Source organism: Apteryx mantelli, chromosome 2 (genome assembly GCF_036417845.1).
Source record: "Apteryx mantelli isolate bAptMan1 chromosome 2, bAptMan1.hap1, whole genome shotgun sequence".
NCBI lineage: Eukaryota > Metazoa > Chordata > Aves > Apterygiformes > Apterygidae > Apteryx > Apteryx mantelli.
The window spans coordinates 98,784,871-98,809,635 of record NC_089979.1 but is presented as its reverse complement, the minus strand read 5'-3'; the positions used below and the strand labels follow the sequence as shown (position 1 = coordinate 98,809,635).

The 24,765-nt window shown below is 40.7% G+C and overlaps 1 protein-coding gene across 2 annotated transcripts in view; it reads right to left on the bottom strand.

Moving 5' to 3' along the window:
- The window catches only part of LPCAT1 (lysophosphatidylcholine acyltransferase 1), a 58,742-nt gene extending 34,696 nt beyond the window's left edge, over positions 1–24,046 (bottom strand). The window contains exons 1-6 of one of the 2 annotated variants that reach the window (XM_067292426.1): positions 23,808–24,046; positions 16,090–16,232; positions 14,400–14,614; positions 5,598–5,710; positions 3,983–4,043; positions 1,262–1,320 (exon numbers count right to left, since the gene is read on the bottom strand). In XM_067292426.1, the coding sequence (XP_067148527.1) occupies positions 1,262–1,320; positions 3,983–4,043; positions 5,598–5,710; positions 14,400–14,614; positions 16,090–16,232; positions 23,808–23,924 (708 nt within the window). In that variant the 5' untranslated portion in view covers positions 23,925–24,046. The remainder of the gene's footprint in view (positions 1–1,261; positions 1,321–3,982; positions 4,044–5,597; positions 5,711–14,399; positions 14,615–16,089; positions 16,233–23,807) is intronic. The other variant, XM_067292425.1, reaches the window with a different exon arrangement.
- Positions 24,047–24,765: the final 719 nt, after the last annotated feature.

Genomic DNA, 24,765 nt, shown 5'->3' with positions numbered 1-24,765 from the left:
TGAGGGCTGTTATCGCAAACTAGTTGATTGCCATCACACTTGGTCTCAATCAAGAGCCAGTGGTAGGCCTCGCCTATTAACTTTGTTTAGAAATTTTTATCAAGCATATGTTTAAATCAATTGACAGAAAGATCAATGGATGGAAACACTTTAAAACATAAGCACTCAGGCACAAAGAGGAAACTGCACTCTTTCTAACATCAAGGGGTGGTAAACAGGCCAGTCGAGGAGAGAGACCGTGATCTTCTGATGCAATGTGCATCACCAAAAAGGCAAGGCAGTCCATATTTCAGTTTTGACAGTCCTCCCACCTTCCCCCAAATGACTTAAATTTCAGTAAGGGGGACAGACTGAACCTGAAAGTAATTCCCAGAGGCCTCAAAAATAAAACAAAAACAAGAAAAACAGTTCGACTATAAAAGCCAGCACAGTTCCTTAGGGAGCATCTTCTTCTAATTGATAAATGCAGAAAGACAGGATTCTTGCTGCAATAGGACAAAAGAGCATCTACAGCAGGTCAGCTAAACAAAAAAATCCCTCTTCTCTGCTTTCCTGTAGGCCTGATCTTGAAGTAGATGAGGTGAGCTTTGCTCATATCTTTACAAGTATTTGTAACAATTGTCTAATTTAAATATTGTAAATAAACACTTTAATTTGCACTTTACCGTAACCTGATTTATATTGAAGGACTATTTCAAAGTAGCTAGCATCTAGCGTTCCTCACCCAAATGCACAGCGAATGTAAAACAAGGCCAATGAGACCTTATAAAATGATGAGCTCCCCAATAATTTTGTCATTATTGAAATTTTGTAATTTTGTGACTAATCTCAGCAGGTGGCAGCTGCAGCAGCATCTTCCAGCAATAAATGATGGTAAGAAAAGCTCTGCAGCACGCAGCCTGGTAACAAAGAGCACTTCTGAACACAGATCCAAGAAAGAATTTGACATTTCTGTCTTGTTATTTATGCTCAGCAAATGTACAATACTTCTTGTAACAACCTGAATAACTTTCAGAGCATTGTTTTGAAAGAGAAACTTAAAAAGAGCAGAAGTATCTAAACTGCTCAATTTAAGTCTGTTTATACTGCTAGAGGCTTAAGGAATGCATACTCAGTCAAAAAGCAGTTTTCAATGCTTTCTAAATTTCTAAACCTAAGAATCTAACCTAAAAGGTTACAGAAATGAATGTGGAAGAAAATGCATTCTGATTACAAATGTTAAATAGCCCATATTATTAATTATGAAACAAGCTGAACTTACCAGTTTGTTTGGATAACGTAAAACCACTGGCTGTACAGGAACTCCTGGGATAAATGCTCCTAGAAGGCACATATGACTTGTCATTACTTTATAGCACATTTTGGTACAGAAGAATTTAATGCAATAAGGAAAAGATTATGCCAATAATGGTTTGGTATGAACATGAATTACTGTTGATAGTGAAAGAATAAGACCTGAAAGTAGTCTCAAAAGTAATCGAGAAAAAAAAAAAGAAGAAAAACAAGTACTGGAGAGTGACAACATACACCCACCTTTTCAGAAGATAAATAACTAAGAATGCTCATTTACATTCTCTAAATTATCCTCTACCACTTACACAAGCTATCATGAACACAAGTCAAATTCCAGTACCAAATTCAACTGAATTATTCAATTCAATATTATTAAACTGATTATCAAATGATTATTGAAAGAAAGAAATATGAGCACATGCAAGACAGTCAAGTCAATACGTTGCCAGTGGTCAACAGTTTTTTGGTGAAGAACCAAAGTTTTCTTCTGCAAAAGAAGTTCTCTATATTTAGCTGAGCAACACTGATTTAATGCAACATCTTTGAAGTAATGGTATGAATTTAACTTCTTTTCTCTTTTTGCACCTTACTTCCTCTCCAAAGGGCTTGCTTGTTTATTCTCAGTTATGGAAAATCTAGTAGTTAAAATGCATTGGACTAGAGCTATGGTACAGAAGCATTACTTCCTTTTATATGAAAATTATGGCTTTAATAAATAGGTAGCATAAGATCTATAGATGTCATTTGCTAATCTTTTTTTGGTTTTAGCACAAGGATTTGGTATGCATGATAACTATCTTGCTCAACATTTCTCTGAACACATCTTTTTCTCATAGAAACAAAAGTTTGGTTAATAAAAATGGCCATATAAAACATTATGAGTAAAGCTATTTACTAAACACTGCATAATATTCCTATTAAAATTTAAAACTGAATGATATAGGTATATTGTACGCTCAGCATTACATTTGCTTTATGAAACAAGTAATTGCAAAGATGTAAAAAGAATAACTGTTAACAGGGTGTAAACATCTTTAAATGAAGTTTGTCTGACAGATCCTGCAGAGATTTGGTTCTTGGCCCAGTGGCATTTTCTGTTCAGTCTCCAAGAAAAATGGCCTAAGCAACTTCTGAAAGAGTCCAAAGATGACAAAATCTGACTGAATGGTAAATGACAACAGCACCATTTATACCAAACTAAATAGTTTGCCCTGTACAACTAGCTTGCATGAACACAGAAAGGGAAAACTGTACAACAAGAACAAGGAATGCAGGCCACATGAGCAGAGTGGGGAAAGGCATTCTGAAAGCAATTACTCAAATAGGGACCTAAAGTCCTTTGACACAAGTGAGGAATTTTGAGGTAAAGGATTTCTGGGAGACTGGACGGATACAGAAGCAGGTTCCAGCAGGAAAAGTGAGACTGTCAAGAGGCAAACAGCAGCATGGACTAGACCAGAGAAGTAAAAGATAGAGGCACGCTGGGTACTTGAGGTATATGGCATCTGGTGGCTGGAATGTCTATGAAACAGAGGGAGAGCAGGAAACCAGGACTTTAATGAAGAATTCAGGCTGGTTTACAAAGCATGTCCAGGATTCAGGTGGAAAGAGAATAAAGAATGACAGAAGTGGATGTTCTCCTAACCATCATTCACTCATCCAGAAAGGTAAGAGTTGACACAGGACAAGGAAAGACTTTTTGAATGTTTGTTCAGGACACTATACAGAGATTCCTTCAGCCAAATGAACCACAAGGAAGATTCCAAGCAAGGAACCACAATGTTGACTCATTGCATGAAATCCCAATAGGGAGATGCAAGTTGCAAGCAACATAAAATATAAGACACACAGTAAGACCAGAACACAATGAGCTAGGCAGAAACCTGGGAAGAGTCAAAAGCAATTTCAGAACTGACTCTCACTGCAGCCTGCTCACTTACCATCTCCCTACCTACATCACAGAGGTCAGTTTATATCAAATATTGGTGGTACGCTGCAAAATTAACAATCCTCCCTACTATAAAGCTTACTCCCTATTATGCAGTTTACATGGGCAAAAATGCTCAGTTCACCTTATACTCATTTGATAAGTAAAAACAGCACTACTAACTAAAAACAGCTTAGAAGGTGGACATTTAATATAAAATATCAAATATCTAAAAAGACAGCCTCTGCAATAGACAGAGCTATACCAGCTAAAGATTCCCATACCATCTTCACTAGAATGTAACTCATCAGAAGAGTGTATAGCTTATGTCTACTTCAGAAGACAGGAATCAACCAGAGACTACCCAGAAGCAAATGTTGCAGCAGTCTCAAACAGAAACACACCAAAACCTTAAGCTATACACTATACATAAATGTTCCAAGACTGACCCCAAAATAGGAAAGGGGGGGGGGGCAGGGGAGAAAATCAGTATGACAAACATTAGTCCTGTAGCTCATATGAATCTTGGAAGCCAAGGGGGGAAAAAAAAAAATCTGAATTATCTGAACCAAAGTTTTGCATAATAGTGGAACTACATTCCTTTTGCAGCATCAGAAGAATTCTGCTCCAATCCTGCCCTACTGCCAAGATTTTTTAACTCAACTTCTGCAACAGCAAGCAAATTACAGTGCAAGTGGTATTTTAAAAACTGAAGATATAAGAACATTCTGTAGAGAACAGAGAAATGAGCATCATACCTACCAGGCTTGAATGTAATTAGACAGGATCGGTTTGTGCAAGTGCCCTCTGGGAATATCATTATCTTGAAGTAAAAAAAAAGTTTACTTTTAAGAAATATAAATAATTCATGTGGATTTATTAATAAAAACATCTTTTCAAAGATAATGTTAGCAGATTACAGTAAAAGTTTTCCGGGAAAAACAGCCAAGTTAAAATATAGTCCTCAACAAAGAAGTCTAGCAAAGTTCTGTCTAACTAGTCAAAATATTTTTCCTCATATGGGAATTTGCTTCTTTCTTGACCTCTGATAACAATTCTAATCTACCAGAACACTGACAGGGACCAGAAAAACTTGCAAGTACAAGAGAATTTTCACAGAAAGTTTTGATGCTGGTAAAAATCTCATTTTTTGCTCTGTACCAAAACAAAATTCCTCCTCCCAAGTTATCTACTTACAGCTAAGAAAAGGAAGATTGTTGTTTTATTTCTGCATTTAGTACTTGGCACATGCACAGATATCAGAATGATAGAGGCTGCAAATATCTAAGCAGAATTCTAATATGGAAAAAAATCCTCAAGTTGAACCAACTTCAGAGGAAGAGATTAGACTGCAAAAAAAACTTTTGGCCAGCAAAACCCAAGAACTGCTGAAAGTTTGGTTAGTTGCAGAATATTACGTTCAAAGGAAATAAATACATATTAGGAGGGGACAAAGCAATGGTCTGGAATTAAAAATATTAGTTTTCTTGCCCACTCTGGTACTGGCTTCCTAGATATTTTCTGGGAAGTCACTTCAGCTCTGAAACTCAGTTTCTTCATCTATAAATGGGAATATTTACTTTTAAAGCTCTTTGAAATCTATTGATGGAAGTCATGATATGAAAGCTACATATCACCTTTCTGCCAAACTGTTCATAACAGTTCTGTAGTCCAGTAGGTGGACATAACCTTTATAGTAAGAACAAAGTCAGGAGACACAGCAATGCTATATCTTAATCTAATAAAAATTCCCAAGAAGAGTGCTTCAAGTTTTCAAAATAATCACATATTTATAGAAAATTCAGACTCTGAGGTAGTCATTCCTTTCTTCCCACTACTTTCTCCCAAGGTGCATTCTAAGTAGTCACATTTCAGGTTTAAAAAAAAAAAAAATCGGAGGTGCTTATTTCAGAAGTGTTTTCAACACCTGTTCCAGCAGAAGCATACTACACTTATTGGAACACATGAATTGCTTGGGTCTATCTCGCCTAGTATCCTATCTCTGACAATGGCAATAAGCCAAAACCTCAATAAGGGCAAGAACACATACTTCCCCAGGTATTCTACTAAGCCTCTGATTATTTTCTTCTTAGAGTATTTCCTAAAAATGATGTAGTTTGTTCATCTAATAACACTTAACAGAACTCTTCCATGTACTTATCCATACCCACCTTTGCAACACACTGCAATAAACAGCTGGTGTTAGAGATGTTTTGTGCAGATAAATTACTTGCACTGTATATTTTAGGGGGCAGGGGGAAGCGACCCAAACCCCCATAAACCATCTAAAGCATCCTACAGGAAAACAGATTAAACTGCATATCTAAAGCCAGCAAATGTCAAATATCATCTGTCGCACTGTAGCAGCATACAGTACCTGTGGCCATTTACCATCAGACTGAGCACGTCTCTTTATCTCCTCAACCGTTTTCCTGCGAGAATCCTGGTCTGACCGAGATACAAACACTGGACGGATGTATTTGATTAGAGCTGAAGAGGAAGAGAGAGAGAAAAACCCTAATTTTCCCCCCCCTTGATTAGCATTTTATCACAGTATTCCTCTGGACAAAAATTTTAGTAAACATAAGAAACTGCTTTACTAGATTACACTACAAACTTAAGTTTTTAGCTGAATTATTCCAGCTTTATTGAACTATTGTTATGGATTCCTGCAAAGGAAAACTGTTTTCACAATTTTGGCACTTTGTACAAGTTCAATTTTTATAGACCAATACACATATAACACACATACACCTTAAAACATGCCTGTACATATTATGTATAGTTTTCTGCAAAAAAGCAGCTGGGGCTGACTACAGGCAATTTCCTCCTATGACAAAATCTACAGGAAAAGCCCTCTAAACAAAGTTAGCAGGAACCTCCATTCACAAGTGCTTCCAAAAGATAACCTGTGGTTCTGGAACTGCCACTGTTTTCTAGAGCTTTTGCCTCTTCTGACAGCTGTGGCAGCATACCTGCAGTGAGGCTAAGCTATCAGAAACATTCCATACACAGATTATGTTATCTTTTCTGGGGAATCAGCACTATCAAAAGGAAAAGCAAGCAAATTTGCTAAGCTGTCACCTGTTTGTGACTTCCTCATACTAGATTAATCAGATCTCAGGCATTCTCTTCCCGATTCAGTGGCAAACTCTTTTATACATAGCCAGACAAAATGAGAGTGAGCTCAAGAGTCAGAAATGAACCAACAGTACCCTTTCCATACATGTCTGTTTCAAAAACACTGAGGGTCATTTAGAAATAAAATTTTAAATAGCATATCCAACTCTTTTGGAATGTCAAAGAGCACTATCTGACAAGCATCTGCCAAATAGACCTTTTCAAGTTTCATGCTTTAATTTCAGCAGATGGTCTTTAAATACTTTTTCATTAGTTTTCTGTCTAGTCATCCTTTTCTAAAGTTTAGGAGTCACAAAATTGTTAGCTGTTTTATTTGCCTAAAATAGCAATACAAAACAGTTTCCATATTTCCAACTACTGTGGAATAATTTCACTGATGTTAGCTGTACAATGCATACAATTTTGCAAAGGATACACTTGCTACATTAACGGATCAGGCAGTGCTTAAAGTGAGAAAGGAAAAAAAAACAGGGTGTATGGAGTAACAGTCCTGTACTTAGCAAAAGATGCTGGCTCTGGTGGTACCAAGTGCAGCTTCCAGCACTCACTGAAATCCTTGCACAGATCCTGTGAAACTAATCCCCCCGCACTCTGCAGCAAGTTCCAAAATAACTGGCTAGTGATACCTCTGAAATACTACTTTCACCCCACAGGTTGCTGAAGTGTAGGGGACAGTACATAAGAGAAGTTACCATACCATGTTCTTGTACTTCTCCCTACATACCTGCTCTTGGACAATAACTACAGAACACTGCTTGCTAGGAGAATATCAAAGGTCATCATGGGCCAGCTGCAGTTACTGCTATGGGAAGGAGGGGCGTGGGGGAAATCAACAGAGGACAAGCAGTAAAAATGCAAAGGAAATTAAACGTATGTATTTTCTGTGGTCAGAAGTCAAGTCAAAACATAAGGAAGCCTGGAATCAGTACTATAAGGTAGTACATGAGGCAAGGAATAGGCAGAATTAGAGCAAACTCAGGACAGGAGCCAAAAGCAGTATGCATTAAAACAGCTTCAGACAGCTGGCACATTGAGCAACCAAAGGAATCTAGCAAAATAGTGCAATATGCTTAATAAGCAGAACATAATCTTCATTTTCACTGCTCATCAGTTTCTCAACTGTCCAACAGAGGTTGTAACCAGGTAGCAAAGACCACAGCTCAAGTACTCGAGAGATACTGAAAGAGGTCCTTGCCTACCTCCTCTCACCTCATTAAAAGCATCCTTAAATTATGAATTATATTATGAAGTCTAGTGAGTGGTGATGGACAATCTCTTAGTTCACAAAACTGACTTTGCCAGTGTCATTATTCCAGCTTTTTCTCTAGCAGTCTCAAACCTACTTGACCTAGTCATTCTCATCCCCAGTTTCAGCTCATTGCAAGAGGTCCTGAAGATAGGTGACAAATGCTGTACTCCACCTTCTTAGGCAGGTGTCTGCATTTTAAACAGTACTGCCAGTAATTCAATAAACCCTGCAGCCTTGCAGGGTGGGGTGCAGGATGTGAGAGATAAGCTAACTGATGGAAGGTTGCTCTAGCACAAGACAGTCCACCTGACAGAGCTTGCAAGAAATCAGTAATACCTTCCTTCATTACAGAGTGGCAGTTCCAACTGATTTTAGAACCATAACTTCTAAGCAATTGCTTCAAGCACCAGCTGATGCATTAAGCCATAAAGTTCTTCCTTGATGAGCTGAGTACATACAGTTGGTGTCAATGAACTTGCCTCAGGATAACTGAAAATAAGATGGTATTTCATATTTCTATTTCCAGGCAAATGTGGGTGAGGAAACCTTGTTTCAAATCAAGACTTAAAGTGATATTCAACACATGATATAACAAAGTACTGTTGCAAACCATTTAAAATATGTTTGACAGTTACAACCATACCGCAGATAAAGCTGTACTGGCAGCATTGCAGCTAGTGTATAAGGAGTCAGGGAATACAACAAGCAAATAGTGTAGCACTAAAGACTGTTCCTCTAAAATGTGCCCCTCCACGTGCATTTTTGAGTAGGCAGTGACATTTTTACATCATCCCTGTAGAAACAGCATCAAACAGAGCTGACAGATCTGCTGCAAGATTAGAGAATACTGAACATGAGGCTTTCATTCGGCCTCCCTCCCCAAAATCCCACCATGCACGTTCCTCTGATAAGCTGAGATGACAGCCTAGACTTCAGTACAGTTGGCTCTATTGTCAGTTAACACGGAGGCAGGCCATATAATACAGGTAAACTTGCAGTGGAATATCCATTTACAGGCCTTACTCCCTCATTTTTCCTACCATGGGAAAAAATATGGACCACTTTCTGAATGGAGTTGCCATCTTGTGTGTTTTGTATCTAGGTCTTACAAAGAAACGAAGATTAACAAAGGTTAAAAAAAAAAAGCCCTGATTTGGGCTTCGTTTTAAGAGTTGCCTTACTCAAATGGATATGCTCTCAAAGTTTGGATCTCTCACCTTTTCTAATGCAGTAACACCTAATATGAAAACTGGGCAGGGGGTGGGGGAATGGAAAGGAAAAAAAAAAAGGGAAATTTGAAAAGGGCTTACAAGAAGTCTTCTGAAGGCCACTGGATCCAAAATTAGGATCTTTTCCACTTGGAGTTACACTGTTCGCACTACTGGCAGTAGTGTTATTGTAGTCATGCTATTTCTACATGAGATTTGTAAAGACAGGGGTAATATTTTTTTGGAGTATGATCCAAAAAAACAAGCTTTTTTCACCAAGTCTGAAGCAACCGCTAAGACTAAATACATGCTGAAAACAACTGCTTTGAGTTTGACTAATTACTTACCAGCTGGATCATCTGATAGAAAAGATGTTAAGTATTTGTGATGTAGAGGCAGTGTTAATGGGGAAGTTGTTCTCCCTATTTCCAAAGAGAAAGGCAGGAAATGTACAGTCTACAGGACAAGGAGAGATCAGCAGTGGGAGGTATACAATCAATGTTCTGTTTAGTTTTAACTGACTACAGGCTTTTTAACTGAAGTAAATTCTTAGGTGATATTTGGGTGGGTTTTTAAAAAATGTGATCTATTTCCATGAAGGACTTCTTGAGGCATAAAGACCCTTTTCATATTGCTGAGAGTGCTGTTTGCTCTCATGCCTGCAACACCCTTGTCTCAGGGCTTAGCTGTATGTTTTAGCTTTTGTGCTGCCCTTCTAAATGGTTATTTAATGAAGGCAGCTATGTTGGTTTGCAGGTTTCCCATATACTGTAGTTTTTAACTTATCATGAATGGTGTTAACTAGGATGCTTAGGGCAAATGATGGTGGTTAACATTCCAGCAGCAGTTTAAAGAAAGGATAATTGCTACTGAATTTATGGTGGAAATCAGGAAGAGTCCAGGATTTCAATCTAAATAATAGAAACAAACCTAAAAATACAGAGATGACAGCATACACTTGACAGCACAGCTGTTCTAAATCTCTTCAAGAGAGCTCCTGAAAGGTCTGAAGTATTGCAAAGGCTGGGTGTCCACAGCATGAAATAAACACTGGATTTTTGAAACTGAATCTTTAAGGAAAGGATGAAATGGATAAGCTTGGCAATAACTTCAAGCCACTGCTCTGAACTGTAATGCTCCTTTGCATTCTCCAGGCAGGCTGCAATGCCAGCATAGTGTGGAATGCTGGCTTTCAAGCTGGTGACCTCAGTGGTGTTGTAAGCTGCTGGTTTACAGTGTATACAGAGAGGAAGCCTGTGAGATCTCGAGAAAACCTGCTGTAAGGTGGAAAGGATTTTGAGAACGATGTTGGTGGATCCCAGGAGTATTTAATTGTGAGATCCTCACTGAAGACCTAAGGCTCAACCATGGTTCTCTTGCTTGTGTGCTTTGGAAAGTACACCCCCCTTTCCCCCCAAGAATCACTGGGGGGGAGTCTGGGGGATTAGGTTCCACAACTTTTCAGAGCTGATGGGGAAGTGATTTGTTTTTTTCCTCACATAATTACTTATTTCTTGTCTGTTAGTCATGATCCTCAAGGAAGACCTACAAAGCACCTTTGAAAGAGGAGCTTGAACAAAAACCTCATAACTTTACTTATGAGTCAAAAGACATCAACTAAACTGATATTTTCTACAGCATGCTACGATTCTCCCTTCTTCTATAGTCTTCTGTATTCTGCCATCTACAAATTACCTCCTTCATAGACTTAAGCTAATATATCCCCCCACCCATTTCACAGGTACCAACTTTCTCTCTTCTTTCAGAGGGTGAGGTTACAGATGCATAGCCATTGCTTTAACATAGATATCAGCTCAAGTTTAATTTTAAAAAGTTCAAGTCACAGAAAAAACTCTGACTCTCCCAAACACAAAAGCTGAACTAACAGACAAACAAAAAGAACAACAGAAGTCATGTTTACTGACAATCCCTTTTCCTTTATATGGAAATATTTCTGCCCTAGCACTGACCAATTCAGCTGTGAAAAATAACTTTTAACCAGGCTATTTCACCATACAAAAATAAGGCAGTCAAGTGGAAGGATCTAGAATTTGAGCAGAGCTTGTTCTGACCCCAAGTGGTGGTCCAGTAAACAAAGCAGTAAGGACCTGTGCTGATGAATGAACCGGTCATTACTTATTCAGCCAATGTAAGGTGCAACAGATTCATAGGTGGTATTTTTCTTGTATAGCTTCCTAGTATAGCTCCACAGCTATACTAAAGGGGTCAACTGAACTTCAAATCTTTAGCCTACTAAAACTCTGGAAAGCCACTGTGCAGAAAGACATGTCCTACTTCATTAGCCTGGTGATGTGCCCAGTCTATTCTGGCATTCTCTACTCACCAGACACTGATTTTGTGGTGATCCATTTATGCCTGGGTAAGCAGTTCCTCCCCTCAGTTTGTTAAACCACTGTGTGCATCAAGTGGGCATCTTCTTCACCACTGATGACTAACTCAAGAGGTCATAACTCTTCTGTCAGAGCAAGAGTTATCCCCCTTGGATCTCCCCCCCACACACACACACAAAGAAGGAAGCTGACTGGAGGAGTCATGAGACTCAAGTCTGCTTCAGAAATTGAAAGCAGCTCTCCTGGACCGCAGAATCCAAGTTAGAAAGCAATAAAACACTAGTGTGCACTCACGCACGCCTACTTGTGGAATAATTCCCATTTCATAAAGAACAGGCTTTCAATCACCTGGACTTAAAACTGCCAGTGAATCAAAAACTTAATATTCCATGACTGGCAAGCTAAGAGAACTATAATATAGGCAATGGCTCCAGAAACCCATAAAAATGCTTCTGGATTGATCCCGGTAGCCAGTTAACATTCAGACCTTTTTGTGTCTGCAGCTAGTCCCTCTGGCACATGAGGAACACTGTCCTGATAAATGCAGTCATTACATCAAAAGAGACAAGCTATTTACTGTGTGTATTTGGAGATTTTGGATGAAGATCTATTCTTAAACAAGAGACCTTACCCTTAGAAATTATCTTAGGATTTTCCCTTGCTGCTTGATTTCTCACATGCATTTAACTCTGGGCACTGTCTTTTCAGCACATATATTATTCAAAACCTCTAAGAAGATTCTGAAAAGACTGCTAACAAGCCTCAATTAGGAGCTAGCAATGTTAGATTTATCAATGGCTGGCTCCAAAATTCCACTGGAGTTGGTACAAAAAGTTTGCAAGATTCACAAAAACTGAAGAACATAGACATTCATGTAGAATTTGTCCCAGAAAGGTCAGAATTGTTCAACTGAAGTGTTTTGCTAAATCAAGAAAAATATGACTGCATTTTGCAGACATCATATAAAAGAAATACCATCAGACAAATGATAATTAATAAAAGGGGAGGGGGTATTTCATGTTAAGAGAAGGATAAAGAATAACATTGGAATTATCATACTAGATCAAGGAAGCAGAAGATGGCCAGTAGCTGTTTCACAGAAAGCCTTTTTCAAGCAGGAAAAAAAAAACAACAAAAACCACCACTTAGCTTTACTGGCAAATTCTCACTAAACTTTAAGCCAAACTCTAATCATTATAGTACAGAAACTTACTTACCTGTTTTTTAAAGTTCATTCACTTTAATAACACACACTATAGTAATTACTGTTGCTCAAACAAGAGCAGTTTTAGAAGCTTTTTGAACTCTGAATCTCAATTGTGACCTCTACCATGTTTCTAATCATTTCAATGGCTTTTTTCTGAACACTTTGTAATGGACTGCATCATTTTTGTGGCTGCATGATATAAAATAAATGCAGTAATATAGGACAAAATACTAATTTACTTGACTGCACAGTTTTTTTCCAGTAAGATTTCATCAAATCCTCACATGTAGCTTTCTGGGATTTTTGGTTTTCTGCAACTATTTTTGCTCACACATGAACAAAATCCCCTCAAGTGAAATCTTAGCCCTAGTAAAGTGAACCATTATCTTACTATCTTTTAAAATCATGGATTAGACTAAGTCCATTTCCCTACAGATTTCTTCTCAGACTTTCATACCAGTCCCCACTGAATCTATTAAGTGGGACAGTTAGGGAGCTATTACAGCTTTCTGTTGATTTTTGTCATTTCATCACATTTTAGTGACACAACATGGCATGGAGTTATCTCCTCTAGTTTGAGTTCTCCAAACAGTCCAGCTGAAAGTAAGGAAAGCTGAAAGGAGAGCTCCACATGTGCTAATTTATTTTGCTGAGCTGGCAATTACTAAGCAGTCTATGGCTGGACTGCAGATTCCCAGTGTAGCCTAGATATCTGCACAGAAGTGTCAGCATATCCTTTCGCAGCAAGATCTTTCAAAACTGGACAACCTATTTCAAGTTTTTTTGTTTTGTTTTCAAGCTAAGCTTGTTTGCACACACTCATTTTTGAAGCATGCCTACATTCTTTTTGTTCAAAAGATTCATTTCTTTTTATACAGGTGTTCACTTTTTAAGCCACAAACTCTACTAATCAAATATGCAATGTATTTGAAATCTAGCTACAGTTCTGGCCTGTGCTTTACTTGACAGACAGACGCCTTTGGATCAAGGAATTCTCTATATGAAGCTTCTAGATGTAACCACCAAGGATTTCCCAGCCATCTTTCAGCTTCTGGTTTAAAGAATGCCTTTAAAGCCACATTATCCAATGAAACTTTAGGAGGATGCCAGCATCAGCAGCCTCATTCCACTTGGTTACTACGAAACTCAAAGCTTTTCTTCAGATTTCTATATTTAAGCATCCTCAGCCAAAGGCCAAAGCCAAATCTTTTGTCCTTTTTATAGTACCCTTAAAATCTACACAACGCAACACAAAGACTGTTAGAACTTTGCTGGTCCCTACACAACAGGGTAGGTTTCTCTAAAATGATGCCATACTGACTTTTGCTACAAGCCCTTTTCCTTGTAATTTAAAGTGAACTGGTCTTTAAGACTTCTTACATCTTTGGCACAACTGCACCAAAATCAAAGGTCTCTCTAAATGCTTAGTGGAAATTTGCATTGATAACTCCAAAGACAGTATTCCAATACTACCTACTTGGGTACCTACATTTCTTATGACTAAAGCTGGGAGCAAAACAATCTGCTTTCGCTTCTTATCTCTCATAGCCTGCCTCGAACAAACTTACTTGGGGAACATGAGGGGTTAGCAGTGCTCTCTCAAGGCAGGATCCCATTCAGAGCAGATGGCCGTTCCTAAAACTTATTTGGGAGACAGCGTCCCAACATACCCCAAAAAAGAGTGGTTTTGGTGGACTTTCTCTAAAGCCTCCCCTTTGCCTTCACAGCCCCATCTTAACTTGCTTTTCTATTTGCCAGGTCTTAAGATGTTGCCTTTTCACTGCAAATTTAACCAAGGGTTCCGTAGAATTAAGTTTTGACTTTGTAAAAGATTTACCTTTGGGAGAAGGAAAAAGAAATATACACGCACCCCAAACTTTTTCTGTCAACATTCATTAATCACAGAAGACCTAGAAAAGTCTCACCTCATGTGATAGCAAAATGTTCTTTGTGTTTCAGGCCTTCTCCATAACTAGTAAACTTAAGTAATCTTTTCTGAAAAATTAAGTGTCTTTCAACTTACTTCCCCACACAGGAATATCTTTGCTTTCTGCTTTCATCACAATAGAGGCAAAGGTCATAGTTACTGGAATGGCATCGAAGTAGGATGAATGGGGAGCCACAGTTAATATTGCCGCCTCTGCTGGCAATGCCCGTCTGCCTTTTACATTTATCCAGTGGAATCCTCCAGCAAGCCACATCATTCTCATGATTGCTTTCAGCAAAACATCCACTATCCTGTAAAGAGTTGAGATAACAGTTACAGTGCCACAGGGATATAAAATATTTTAAAGAAAAATTTTACAAAAAAACCATAAGCATGCAGAAAGTAGACAGAATATACTGCTTAAATAGAACAGGAACATCACATAGTCATTCTATTCTCTTTCCGGGCAGGTTTAATGCCATGTTCAAGGTAAGAGGCCATTTGATCTTATTTTATTTAGTTTCTGAATATTAATTCTTTTTAATCACAATAAAATTGACATGTATTTTACCACTAAACTAATTTTGAGTCAGACTATGACTGCTGATTTTCTCCTATAAAATGTTTAATTATGTTTTCTAATAACTCCAAAATGTTCCAATAAACTTAGGTCTGAAAAACACTATTAGGACATTGCTAGAATGCAACAACCCTGATTCTTGGGTTCAAGTTTACCCAAACAAACCAGTGGAGCAGTGCAGGGCAGAGATTCTCAAACAGGGGGATGCACAAAGAACACACCATCTGGGAGCTCTGGAAATATTTTACTTTCTTTCCCCTTCCCCTTCTCCCTATCTTTTCCTTAAGTGTTTTTTTTTCCCCCCTTGCCTGGCAGTCACACAGACAAAGACATTTACTTTGAACCAATAGGGTGCAAAAAACAAACAGCACAAGTTGTTATACTCACAGGGACTGGAGAGCAGGGTGATACTGAAGAGTAGATGAAATGAGGGAGGGACAATCTAAAAGCTTGAAAACTCTATGCGAGATTGAAGGCCATCCATTTTTACTCTACTCATTACATTTAATTTGGAATTATATCGATATAAAGTGACATGGCTCTATGGTTCTCAACCTACTTCCCTCCTGTGATACAAAATACAATCAACTTCCCTCATGCTAGTGCCAGCTCCTACAGTTTCAATATTTTCTACAAAAGAGGCGATACACTACTCCTTCCTTGCTCCTCAAATAGCAGTTTTCACAGATGGGTGAACATCACCTTACATTTGACTTTAATTGGCATTCCAATATCAAAGTAAGCACAAAGACCTACTAATGAGTGCCAGAGCATAGGGCAAACCCTCAGAGAATCAACAGAAATTCTGCCAATTCATCACAAGGTAGCAAACAATAAGGTGAAACAGTTTAACAACAATCCAGAATATGAAATCTGGGCATATTCCATGGTGTCAATTTTTATAACATAAAGCTGACATTGAAGGACATCACAAGGAAGTTTCACACTACATCCTCAATAAAGACAAAAGACTAATAATGATCTGTTTCTCTCCCTGTAATTCTAGGGTCATCTAGTAGAAACAAACAATTGAGATTTTTTAGTTTCCTATTTAAGAAAAACATTTGAATGATAAATATTTTTCTTTTGAGGAAGAGAAAGGCAGGTCTGTGGGACAAATATTATCAAGTATTTCCAGTCTTCTCTATTTCAAACTGCTGAACTAAATATTGGTTCTCTTAGTACTGCACTGCATCAGTGACTCACTTTCGCCACCAGGAGAGGGGCTTTTCAAGCTCTTGCTCATCAGATCCCATTGAAGCAATGAATGCAAAAGGCCAGGCCAGCAACATCATAAAAGCAGCAAAAAAGAGTCGGATAGGAAACAGAGTCAAGGTCATGAAGGTAATCTGCAAAACCCAAAACAAGTGAGTTATTCTAACAGTCTCAGACTAAAAAACTCAGCAATTCTTAGAAACTGCTCTGAAGTGTAAACTTAAAAAATAAGTTTTTCAAATAAATAATGTTATATTTGCATATATGTAATAATTTTTTATTCACAGATTTTAATTATAGCTGAAACAGCAATACTCTAAAAGCTAACAGTCTTAGCGTTCCACACTTCAGATGTAATGCCTGTCAGTGAGTACATACAAATGCTCTTTTCCCTTTCTGCAGCCTCAGATTAAGTAAATATTTAGGATGGGTATGTTGTAAATCTTACTGTGCTGTAGAGTCAGTCCATCAAAGCAGCTCCCAGCCAGTGATGTGCATGTCTTCAGCAAGGTGCATTCACATGGCAATACAGAGCCCAACCTGGTAAACTCTTCCAGGACTGGGCAAGCACCAGTCCCTCTGTAGCATGTTCCCAGAACCAGAGGTTGAGGGTAACACTGTGCAGAGACACCTCTAGACAAACACATCCTTACGATGTGTAAAGACGCTTATGAGTTTATGTTCCAGGCCTGTGATAACAGGCCAGGCACAACTCCCTGGAAAGCAGAGGTTTTGCAGAAGTTATCTTCTCCTTGTAAGTCATAGTGAACTTGGTTGCTTCTATACTTTATCCCAGCACCATACTACTCAGAGAGCCCATTCCCAACCAGTCAGCCCTCTGCCTTCAACATGGATAAAAACAGGTCATTTCAGAACTTCTACCAAAGTCTTAAGACGACTTATCCCAAAAGTAGGGCCTTTCCTAAGCTGCTTGGAGTTGTTTCCAACTGCCCTCCAAAAAAAATACAACTTAGCTACTATTTGTGGAAGGATCCACTTGTTGCAGGAAACTGTCTCAGGAGCTGAGAATGTCATCTTTCTCACTCAAAGGACAGGAAGAAAGAAAAAAATGCTTTTAAAGCGGAGGAGGATATCGCTTCACATGATTGGCTAAGGGAGGGAAGATGAACCTAAAACAGTTTGATGCGAAGAAATTGACTGGGGTAGAACCAAAAGTCCTCAAGCTGTACACAGAAAGCTGGCAGAAGATGGACAAGACAGTGAAATGATAAAAGGGCCATGTAAAGAAAGAAAATTCAAAGAAAATATGCTATGCATTCACAGGTGCACTAGATGAGGTAGGAAAGTATTATTCAGCATGATGGCTAGGCAAGGATGAGGAATGAGGCATAAGGTGTTGTCTCATGTTACATTTAATCTGGTGTACCTGTAAACTGCTATGAAAAGCATTATTCATATTATCCTCCTCTCCCCTGATGCAGATCTAGTCATCATGCAGCTCAGTTTTCCATTCACCAGCTCCTGCTTCCTCTTACTTTCCAAATGAGGACAGTTTTGCAGAAAATCAGCTCACTAAACCAACTCATCCTGTAGCTGCACATGTAGATCTCTACACCCAACCTGGGCCAGGTGTAGGGAACACACAGCTGGAGAAAACCAAAAGCCACCAGTTCCATGTGCAGTCCACAGCAATGCCAGATTTTACAATGATGCTTCAGACTGACACTGTCATCTCATAAGAACCATGGTCTCACTCCCAAACATAGGACTCCAATCTTTGGGTAGGCTGCTTCAGTTTGCTAAATCAGAAGACAGAGAAGACTTCTTGGATAGGCTAGTTTGAGATTAGCCAGTTTAACTTTCTAAACTGGCAATGGTCAGATGCACACTGAAGTCACACTAACTGATGCAACTTTGCAGTCACAGACAAAACCACCCCTTCTGGCAGCAGCAAGCAATTAAGTCACATCAGCTGTCTCATAAAATCTCACTCAGACTGGGGAATGAGGGAGAGGGAGACAGATTAGTGAAAGGGGACATAAGAGATCTGGAAGCTGCATGAGAAGAAAAAAATTAACAAACAAGATCTTTGTTTGCAAAAGAGGTGTGGTTAGGAGAATGAATAACACAGGGATGCAAGAATTGATTAGGAGTAAGATCAAGAAGTTAAAAAAGCTGAGAAGACAATAGAAAGGGTACAAATGTTTCAGGAAATCAGAAGCAGAAAAAGTAGCAGCCTCAGTGAAACTGAGAAAAATGGGAGCGCTCATCTGCAAATTGGGGAGGAGAGAGCAGTTGCCTTCCAGGCTAAGAAAAGAGGGACCAGTCGTCTAGAGAAGAGGGGAAAGAAAATCCAGGTGAGGATACAAGAAAGCACTTCTCTACTGTGAGGATGGTTGAACACTGGACAGGTTGCCCAGAGAGGCTGTGGAGTCTACATCCTTGGAGATGCTCAAAACTTGACTGGACAAGGTCCTGAGCAACCTGCTCTGGCTGACCCTTCTTGAGCAGGGGGGTCAGACCAGATGAACTCCAGAGGTCCCTTCCAACACCAAAGGTTGTGTTACAGTTCTCTGGGATCCACATCCTCTTTCTTCAACACCTCATTGTCTCCTCCTACCAGGGCAGTGCTGAATGGCAAGTGACTGGTGAGCAATACAGTCCTTGTATCTGTGCAGCAATCTTTTGTATCAAGATCACTTTAGGACCACACTGCAGAACAGCAGCAGTAGTTGCATCCATACAGCTTTGGAAGATGGAACAAATGGGTAGAAGAGGCCTCTCTGCTTCTGTGTCCAGAGAGGTCAGTGATAGAAACAGTCAGCAAGAAGTAGTTTTAAGTACACAGGCTACCACTGCTGTTACACCAACCTTTTTTTAGCAGATGGCAGTGCAGTACCTTCCCACGCAAGAAGTTTTGTAGGAGGGAGAAGGACTATGTTTGGCCCCTAAAGAAGGTTAAGAACCAACAAAGGCATGAACATGTGAAAAGCAGTTGGGTCTACATCTTCCTGGGTATGAAAGCTTTTATCCTGTAAAGCCTACATACAGTATTATTGTCAGTGACAGACAGAAAAAGGGAGAAGGTCCTAGCCCTGTTGGCTATTGTCAGAGACGAGAATGCAGGAGAGCTGGACTCCTGGTATGATTCTGTACAGACATCTTATATGGTGATTGTATTTTTACATATTTAGGACACTCACCTACACAGACATTTTCCTATTAACATATATTCCACCTGGTAAGAATATGTGTAAACATCTGTGTTTTGAGATACATTTAAAGACCTCAAGATCCATTTGGAGCTGTACATTGGGAAGTGCAGCTCATCAGTTTTCTCAAGAGGGGTTTGACAACAGTTCAATTAACATTTGCCGGTTAACAGGTTGCTGCCTTGTTTTTTCAAAAGTTGAACTGTATGCTGTGAAATACCTATGGACAGCAAGAAGGGAGAAGATGGTCTTATAGCTCATAACAGAAGGCTGCCCTGAGAAACCGGATTCTACCCTTCCATCAGAAGAACTTCAGTCTGATGCAAGGCAAGTCACTTAAACTAAATAGGTACCATACGTTCACCTTGTTTAAGAAACCCTGCATTCTGGTTTGAGGAGTATGAAATCACTTACAGTGAAGGTACAAAATATGAACTTAAGTCCTTTGTAGGTTCTCCAAAGCCTCAAGTCCTACATATCTAAACACTGAGCATGAAAACCAAGAATACCCTTGTTTCTTCTTCCATATGTCTGTCTCCTGTCTTGAAAGTCAGTATCATACCTCTCATCCATACAGAAGCTGGAAAAATGTACCTTTGAGTATTATTACCAATATAGCAAGAAACACCATAAAAAAACAGTTTATTCACAACTGTTTCCATGACTTACTACAGAGTAACAGCAACATATTAGACAAAGAAAACAGAATAGAGAACTGCACGTTTAACATAGTAACGGTCCTGATTTTTCTTTTTAACATATCAGAGACCACATCTTGCCCCACCCTTTCACTTCTTCAGTATCATCATCCTTATATCCCCAATTTACCAATAGCAAAGATGGCAATGAAAGAGCTAGGAATTCATCCCTCAACAGTTCTCTTAACACCTGTTTTCCCACTTTGCAAGTTCCCTCATTTACACAGTTATGGAGAAAATTACAGGAGTAGAAATTTTCAGGTGTGACTAAGCCAATCTAACAAATGACTGCTGCTAAAAAGGGTGGTTCTGTTTCCTCTCTCCTTGATCCTTCCCTTTAGTCAGGTCTAGTACTTATCTGAGCTTTCAGTGAGCCAATACAGCTCATTAAACTGAAGAAAAGCAATCCCAGCAAAAGAAAAAATAACCCAATCAGAATACAGAAAAACACAATAACCTTCTACTGGCTTAATGAGCCAAATCAGCTCACAAGGGCACCAATGTACACCACCATTGGTACAATAAAAGGGCCAGAAACAGTGACAGCAGTGAGGATGGCATCATACTCTCTTTTTAAGTGGCAGGGAAACACCAAGCCACCTCCATCATCTCACTGACTTGCCATAGTCTTCCTCAGAATGCAATCTACTGCAGTCCTGTCACATTCCTACCTTTTACCTGCTTCAACTCACGTTCCCACTTTCTACCTTGTACTGAGTCAGGTGGTTGTTTGAGGAGTGAACCAGTTCAAGGGACCAAGCATTAAACCAGCTAAAAACTATTTACTCCTATTTTTGTGCCAGTTTTCTGCCAATTTCACCTATTAATCAGTGCAACAAACAAAGCTATGAACATTCTCTGGCAGCTTCAGTAATGCCTTCTGCTTATCCTGCAGAGGTAACCTGAATCAAGAGTTTGACTTAAGCAATAAGTGCCCAGAATGTGTTAGGATATTAATGAAACCCTGTCTGCCTTTCTTCAAGATAGCATCTTTTTGTTATAGTACTGAAATAAAACAAGTAACTTCAGGAATCACCTCAACTTTCATGCCCAAATTAGGGCCAAACTAATTAGCATTCCTACAGAAAGGATGAGACTCAGTTTTCTAGCTTTACTGCTTCTATCCTCCTGTTATCTCCCAATTTCTATGAAGCCAATAAAAGAGATAATGTAAGAGATAATGTGTCAATTCCTTGACATTCAAATGGGCTTTTCTGCTGCCTCGCTTTGTCTTTGCGGTTGTTCTCTACTTTTTCACTTCTGCGGCCTCAGGCTGAAATGTACTGAAGTGCATTTACTTTGACCTATATTAATAAGTTAGTCTAACCTCATCAAGATGGCAGGCTGAGGGAGGGATGAAGCGGTGGTGAAGAGAACAGAGCTATCTGACAGAACATCAGCAACAGACAACAGTCCTTCAAAGCAGTCTTGTCTCCCAGTTCCCTTTGCTCATCAACTCTTCACGTACCTCCAGTCCCCACGTGTTCCTAACCTGCTTTGATAGGTTTTGCAATCCCAGAACTCACACTTATTGCGGATATGTGCATACTGTGCCACAGGTTTTTCTACAGCTGAACAGGAAGCAAGTTCAACTGTAATACTTCATACTGAACCCCGAGCAACAGGCCAGGACTGTATGGAAAAGAACACACACTGCTGTAATTGACTGTAAAGCAGCCTCCCTATTCAAGAAGTCTCCCTTTCCAAGAGAGCAGGATTCCCTAGAGAAAGGTGGGATCACAGCAACTGTGGCTTAACTCTTGCCCACAGTTCCACAGATCATCTTTAACTACCTCTTTCTCAAGCACAGCTTTTCTTTCAATTAGCAAAGAGGTTATGAGAGCACGGTTAAGGTAAAGAAGATCTGTTACAGTTCTGTATGCCAGCATGTGCACTTCTTCACATAACACTGCAAACATAAGATTGTGAGAAAGGCTGGCTTAAAGGCTCTGTACATCAATAAAAGACTTTTCACTTAAAAAGCAAGACCAAATCACACTCCTTTCTTTGATGAAACTATTCCTTTGGTCTGCCCACAGTAAAAGGCTACAGAACTTTAAACGTATCTTGCAGTTTTCATTGAAAATAACAAATCCTTGAAATCCAATGGCAAAGCTCATGTCTCATACAGATGTAAAGATCAAGCCACACAGAAGACAGATGTGTACTACAACCAGTCACTTAGCTGGCAAAGTGGCTAAAGGTCTATGTTGATCTATGCTGTCGTTGTTGATCTAGCAGACTGACAACACCAATAATTCATGAGACTTAATACTACAAAAACTGTGAAACTGGTGCTCTGCCCCCCCCCAACACTATTTTAAAAATTCCTCTCAAATAACCAATCAGAAAGTGAAATTAAAAAGCTACACTAACAGCAAAATAAAACATATTCTGTTGTTATAGTTAGATACAACCATAATGCATATGACCACATGCTATCTTTACTTCTCTCCACTTCCTGAAAGATTTCTACCTCATTAATTTCATAGAAAAGATGACTTAAGGAATGAGGCAGGGTTACACAGAAAAGAAATCATTAAAACTATGATTTATTGGAGAAGCTCCAGGTATAAAGTAAATGAGACAAATGATACAAAAAAACCTTTAACCTTCCCCCATTCAAACAATAGCTCCTCACGATAACCACTGAGCTCAGCATTTCTCTGGTTCATACTGAGGAACTTGATTTAAAAAAAAAAAAAAAAAAGTCTTTTCCACTGGAGTCCACTATAAATTCCTTGGCCATCAGGTATTTAACATGAGATATATTCCACCGTTTTGTAAATCAGGCTGCTATGTGTCTCATGTTAAGTATTGGGCGGCAACAAGGCAAAGCAACAAGGAACTCCACTCAGAACGCATCATGTTATCAAAGTATTAAATATTCTACAGAAAGACGGATCCAAAGTGTCTTAATCTGACATGTTCAATATCAGTGGAGTTTAATTTCCATGCTGATGAATATGCTGTTTTCTCCAGCCACTGTAGGCTGTTATATCCCTAACAACAGCTTTAAGGAAACATTTATTTGTAAAGAACTCAAGTATTACAGTGAAGAAAGCCACAGAAAAATGTCTATTCCTTTTTAGGGGAGTCTTTAACAGTATTTCTTCATCTAGTAAATGACACATATCTTACTAAGAGACTAAGACATGGGCCATACAGTGTGAATATCCAACTACCTATTGCTCATAAGGTGAGGTGAACGAGGCAGAGGCATGGGAAAAAGCCATACAACTGCAAATTTGCACTTTAAAACCAATTCTTCTAGTCTCATGCTACCTGTACAATGCGTAAGTTATACCGTAGGGATTATTTATCCGGGGGCCAAACTTCAGATGCATGGACTACTTCGGTCCTGGCATAGTTTAACTTGACACTGGGCAAGAGTGCCTTTACAGGATTGTCCTCCAGCCCCCCATTAAAAAACAAAAAGGAATAAAAAAAACAGCGAAGAAGTTGAGGAACATCCCCTTTGAGCGGCCCTACAAAGGCGATTTGTCCCGCGATACCCAGCTCCGGCCCCCCGCCGCGGCGGAGCCCTTCCCCCCACCCCGGGCAGCGCGCGGCCCCCGTTAACCGCCGCCAACGGTCCCCCGCGCGCGCCCACCCGGGTCGCAGCCCTTGCAAGCCGGGCTCTGCGCACACACAAATACGCACCGATTTTCTGCGGTCCCGCCGCCCCCAGCGGCTCACAAAGCACCGGCAGCAGGGTGTCCCCGCCCGCTGCAGGACGTGGCCGGCCAGCCGGTACGCCGCGGGGGACGTGCGCAAGGGATTGGGGGGGGGGGGGTTGGGGGGAGAAGTGAGGGGGCCGGGCCCTGCACGCCCCTACCTTGGCTTTCTCCAAGAGGCTAAGGCGCAGCTCATGCACGAAGGGGCTTCGCAGCGGCGGCCCGCGCTCCCGGCTGCCGGCCACGCAGCATCCTCGGCCGCGACTGCTCAACTTCATCGCGGGGCAAGGGACGGCGTCGTGGGGCAGGACTACGCGAGGCCCCAGCAAGGGAGAGGGCGAGGACACCGCGCAGCGACCGCTAGTCCACGAGTAGCGGCGGGCAAGGCACCCGCGGCCACCCCGCTCGCCAGTAGGCTCCGGCCCCCGCCCTCCTGGGGGCCTGCGCATGCGCCCTGCGCGCCGGCTACAGCTGCTAGGCTGGGCGCTGGTTTCCGCGTCGGTGGAAGGGGGAGGGAAGGCGGGGGTGCGCGCGCCCGCGCTTCGCCTTGTGTGAGCGAGGCTCACCGCCCACCCCTTCCCCCCTGAGAATCTTGGGAGCGCGGCTCCGCCCGCGGGGGGCCGCCCCTCCCTTCCCCTCTCTTCCCCCCCCCGCCCCGTCCCTGGGGAGCTTCTCTCACGCCGGACTGTCGGGGCGCGGCGTCGCTTTCATCCGCCGTCCTCTCTGATCGGCGGCGCGGTGGCTGCGGGGGGAGCCCCGAGGAGGATTGAGCGGGCGGGCTAAGGCTGTTTTACAGATAGGATCCGGAATGGTGTCGCGCGCCCCCGGGGCGACCCTGCGTGGGTGGCGCAGGGCGGCTGTGGGGACACGAACGGCCGAGGCGGGGCTGGCGGCCGCGCGTCAGGTGGGATGAGGCTGGCAGCTTTACTTGGGTCCCTGCCTGGCCTCCTGAAATACTGACGGGCGTGTGACCACCCAGCCAGCGAGGTGTACGTGGAAGGTATATATGGAAGTGTATTTATTTACACGCATCTATACTCAGTACTGTTAAATAGAGAATGAAAAACACCGTATGTATTTTATGTTACAGAAACTTGGTAAAGGTGCCACAAGCATGAA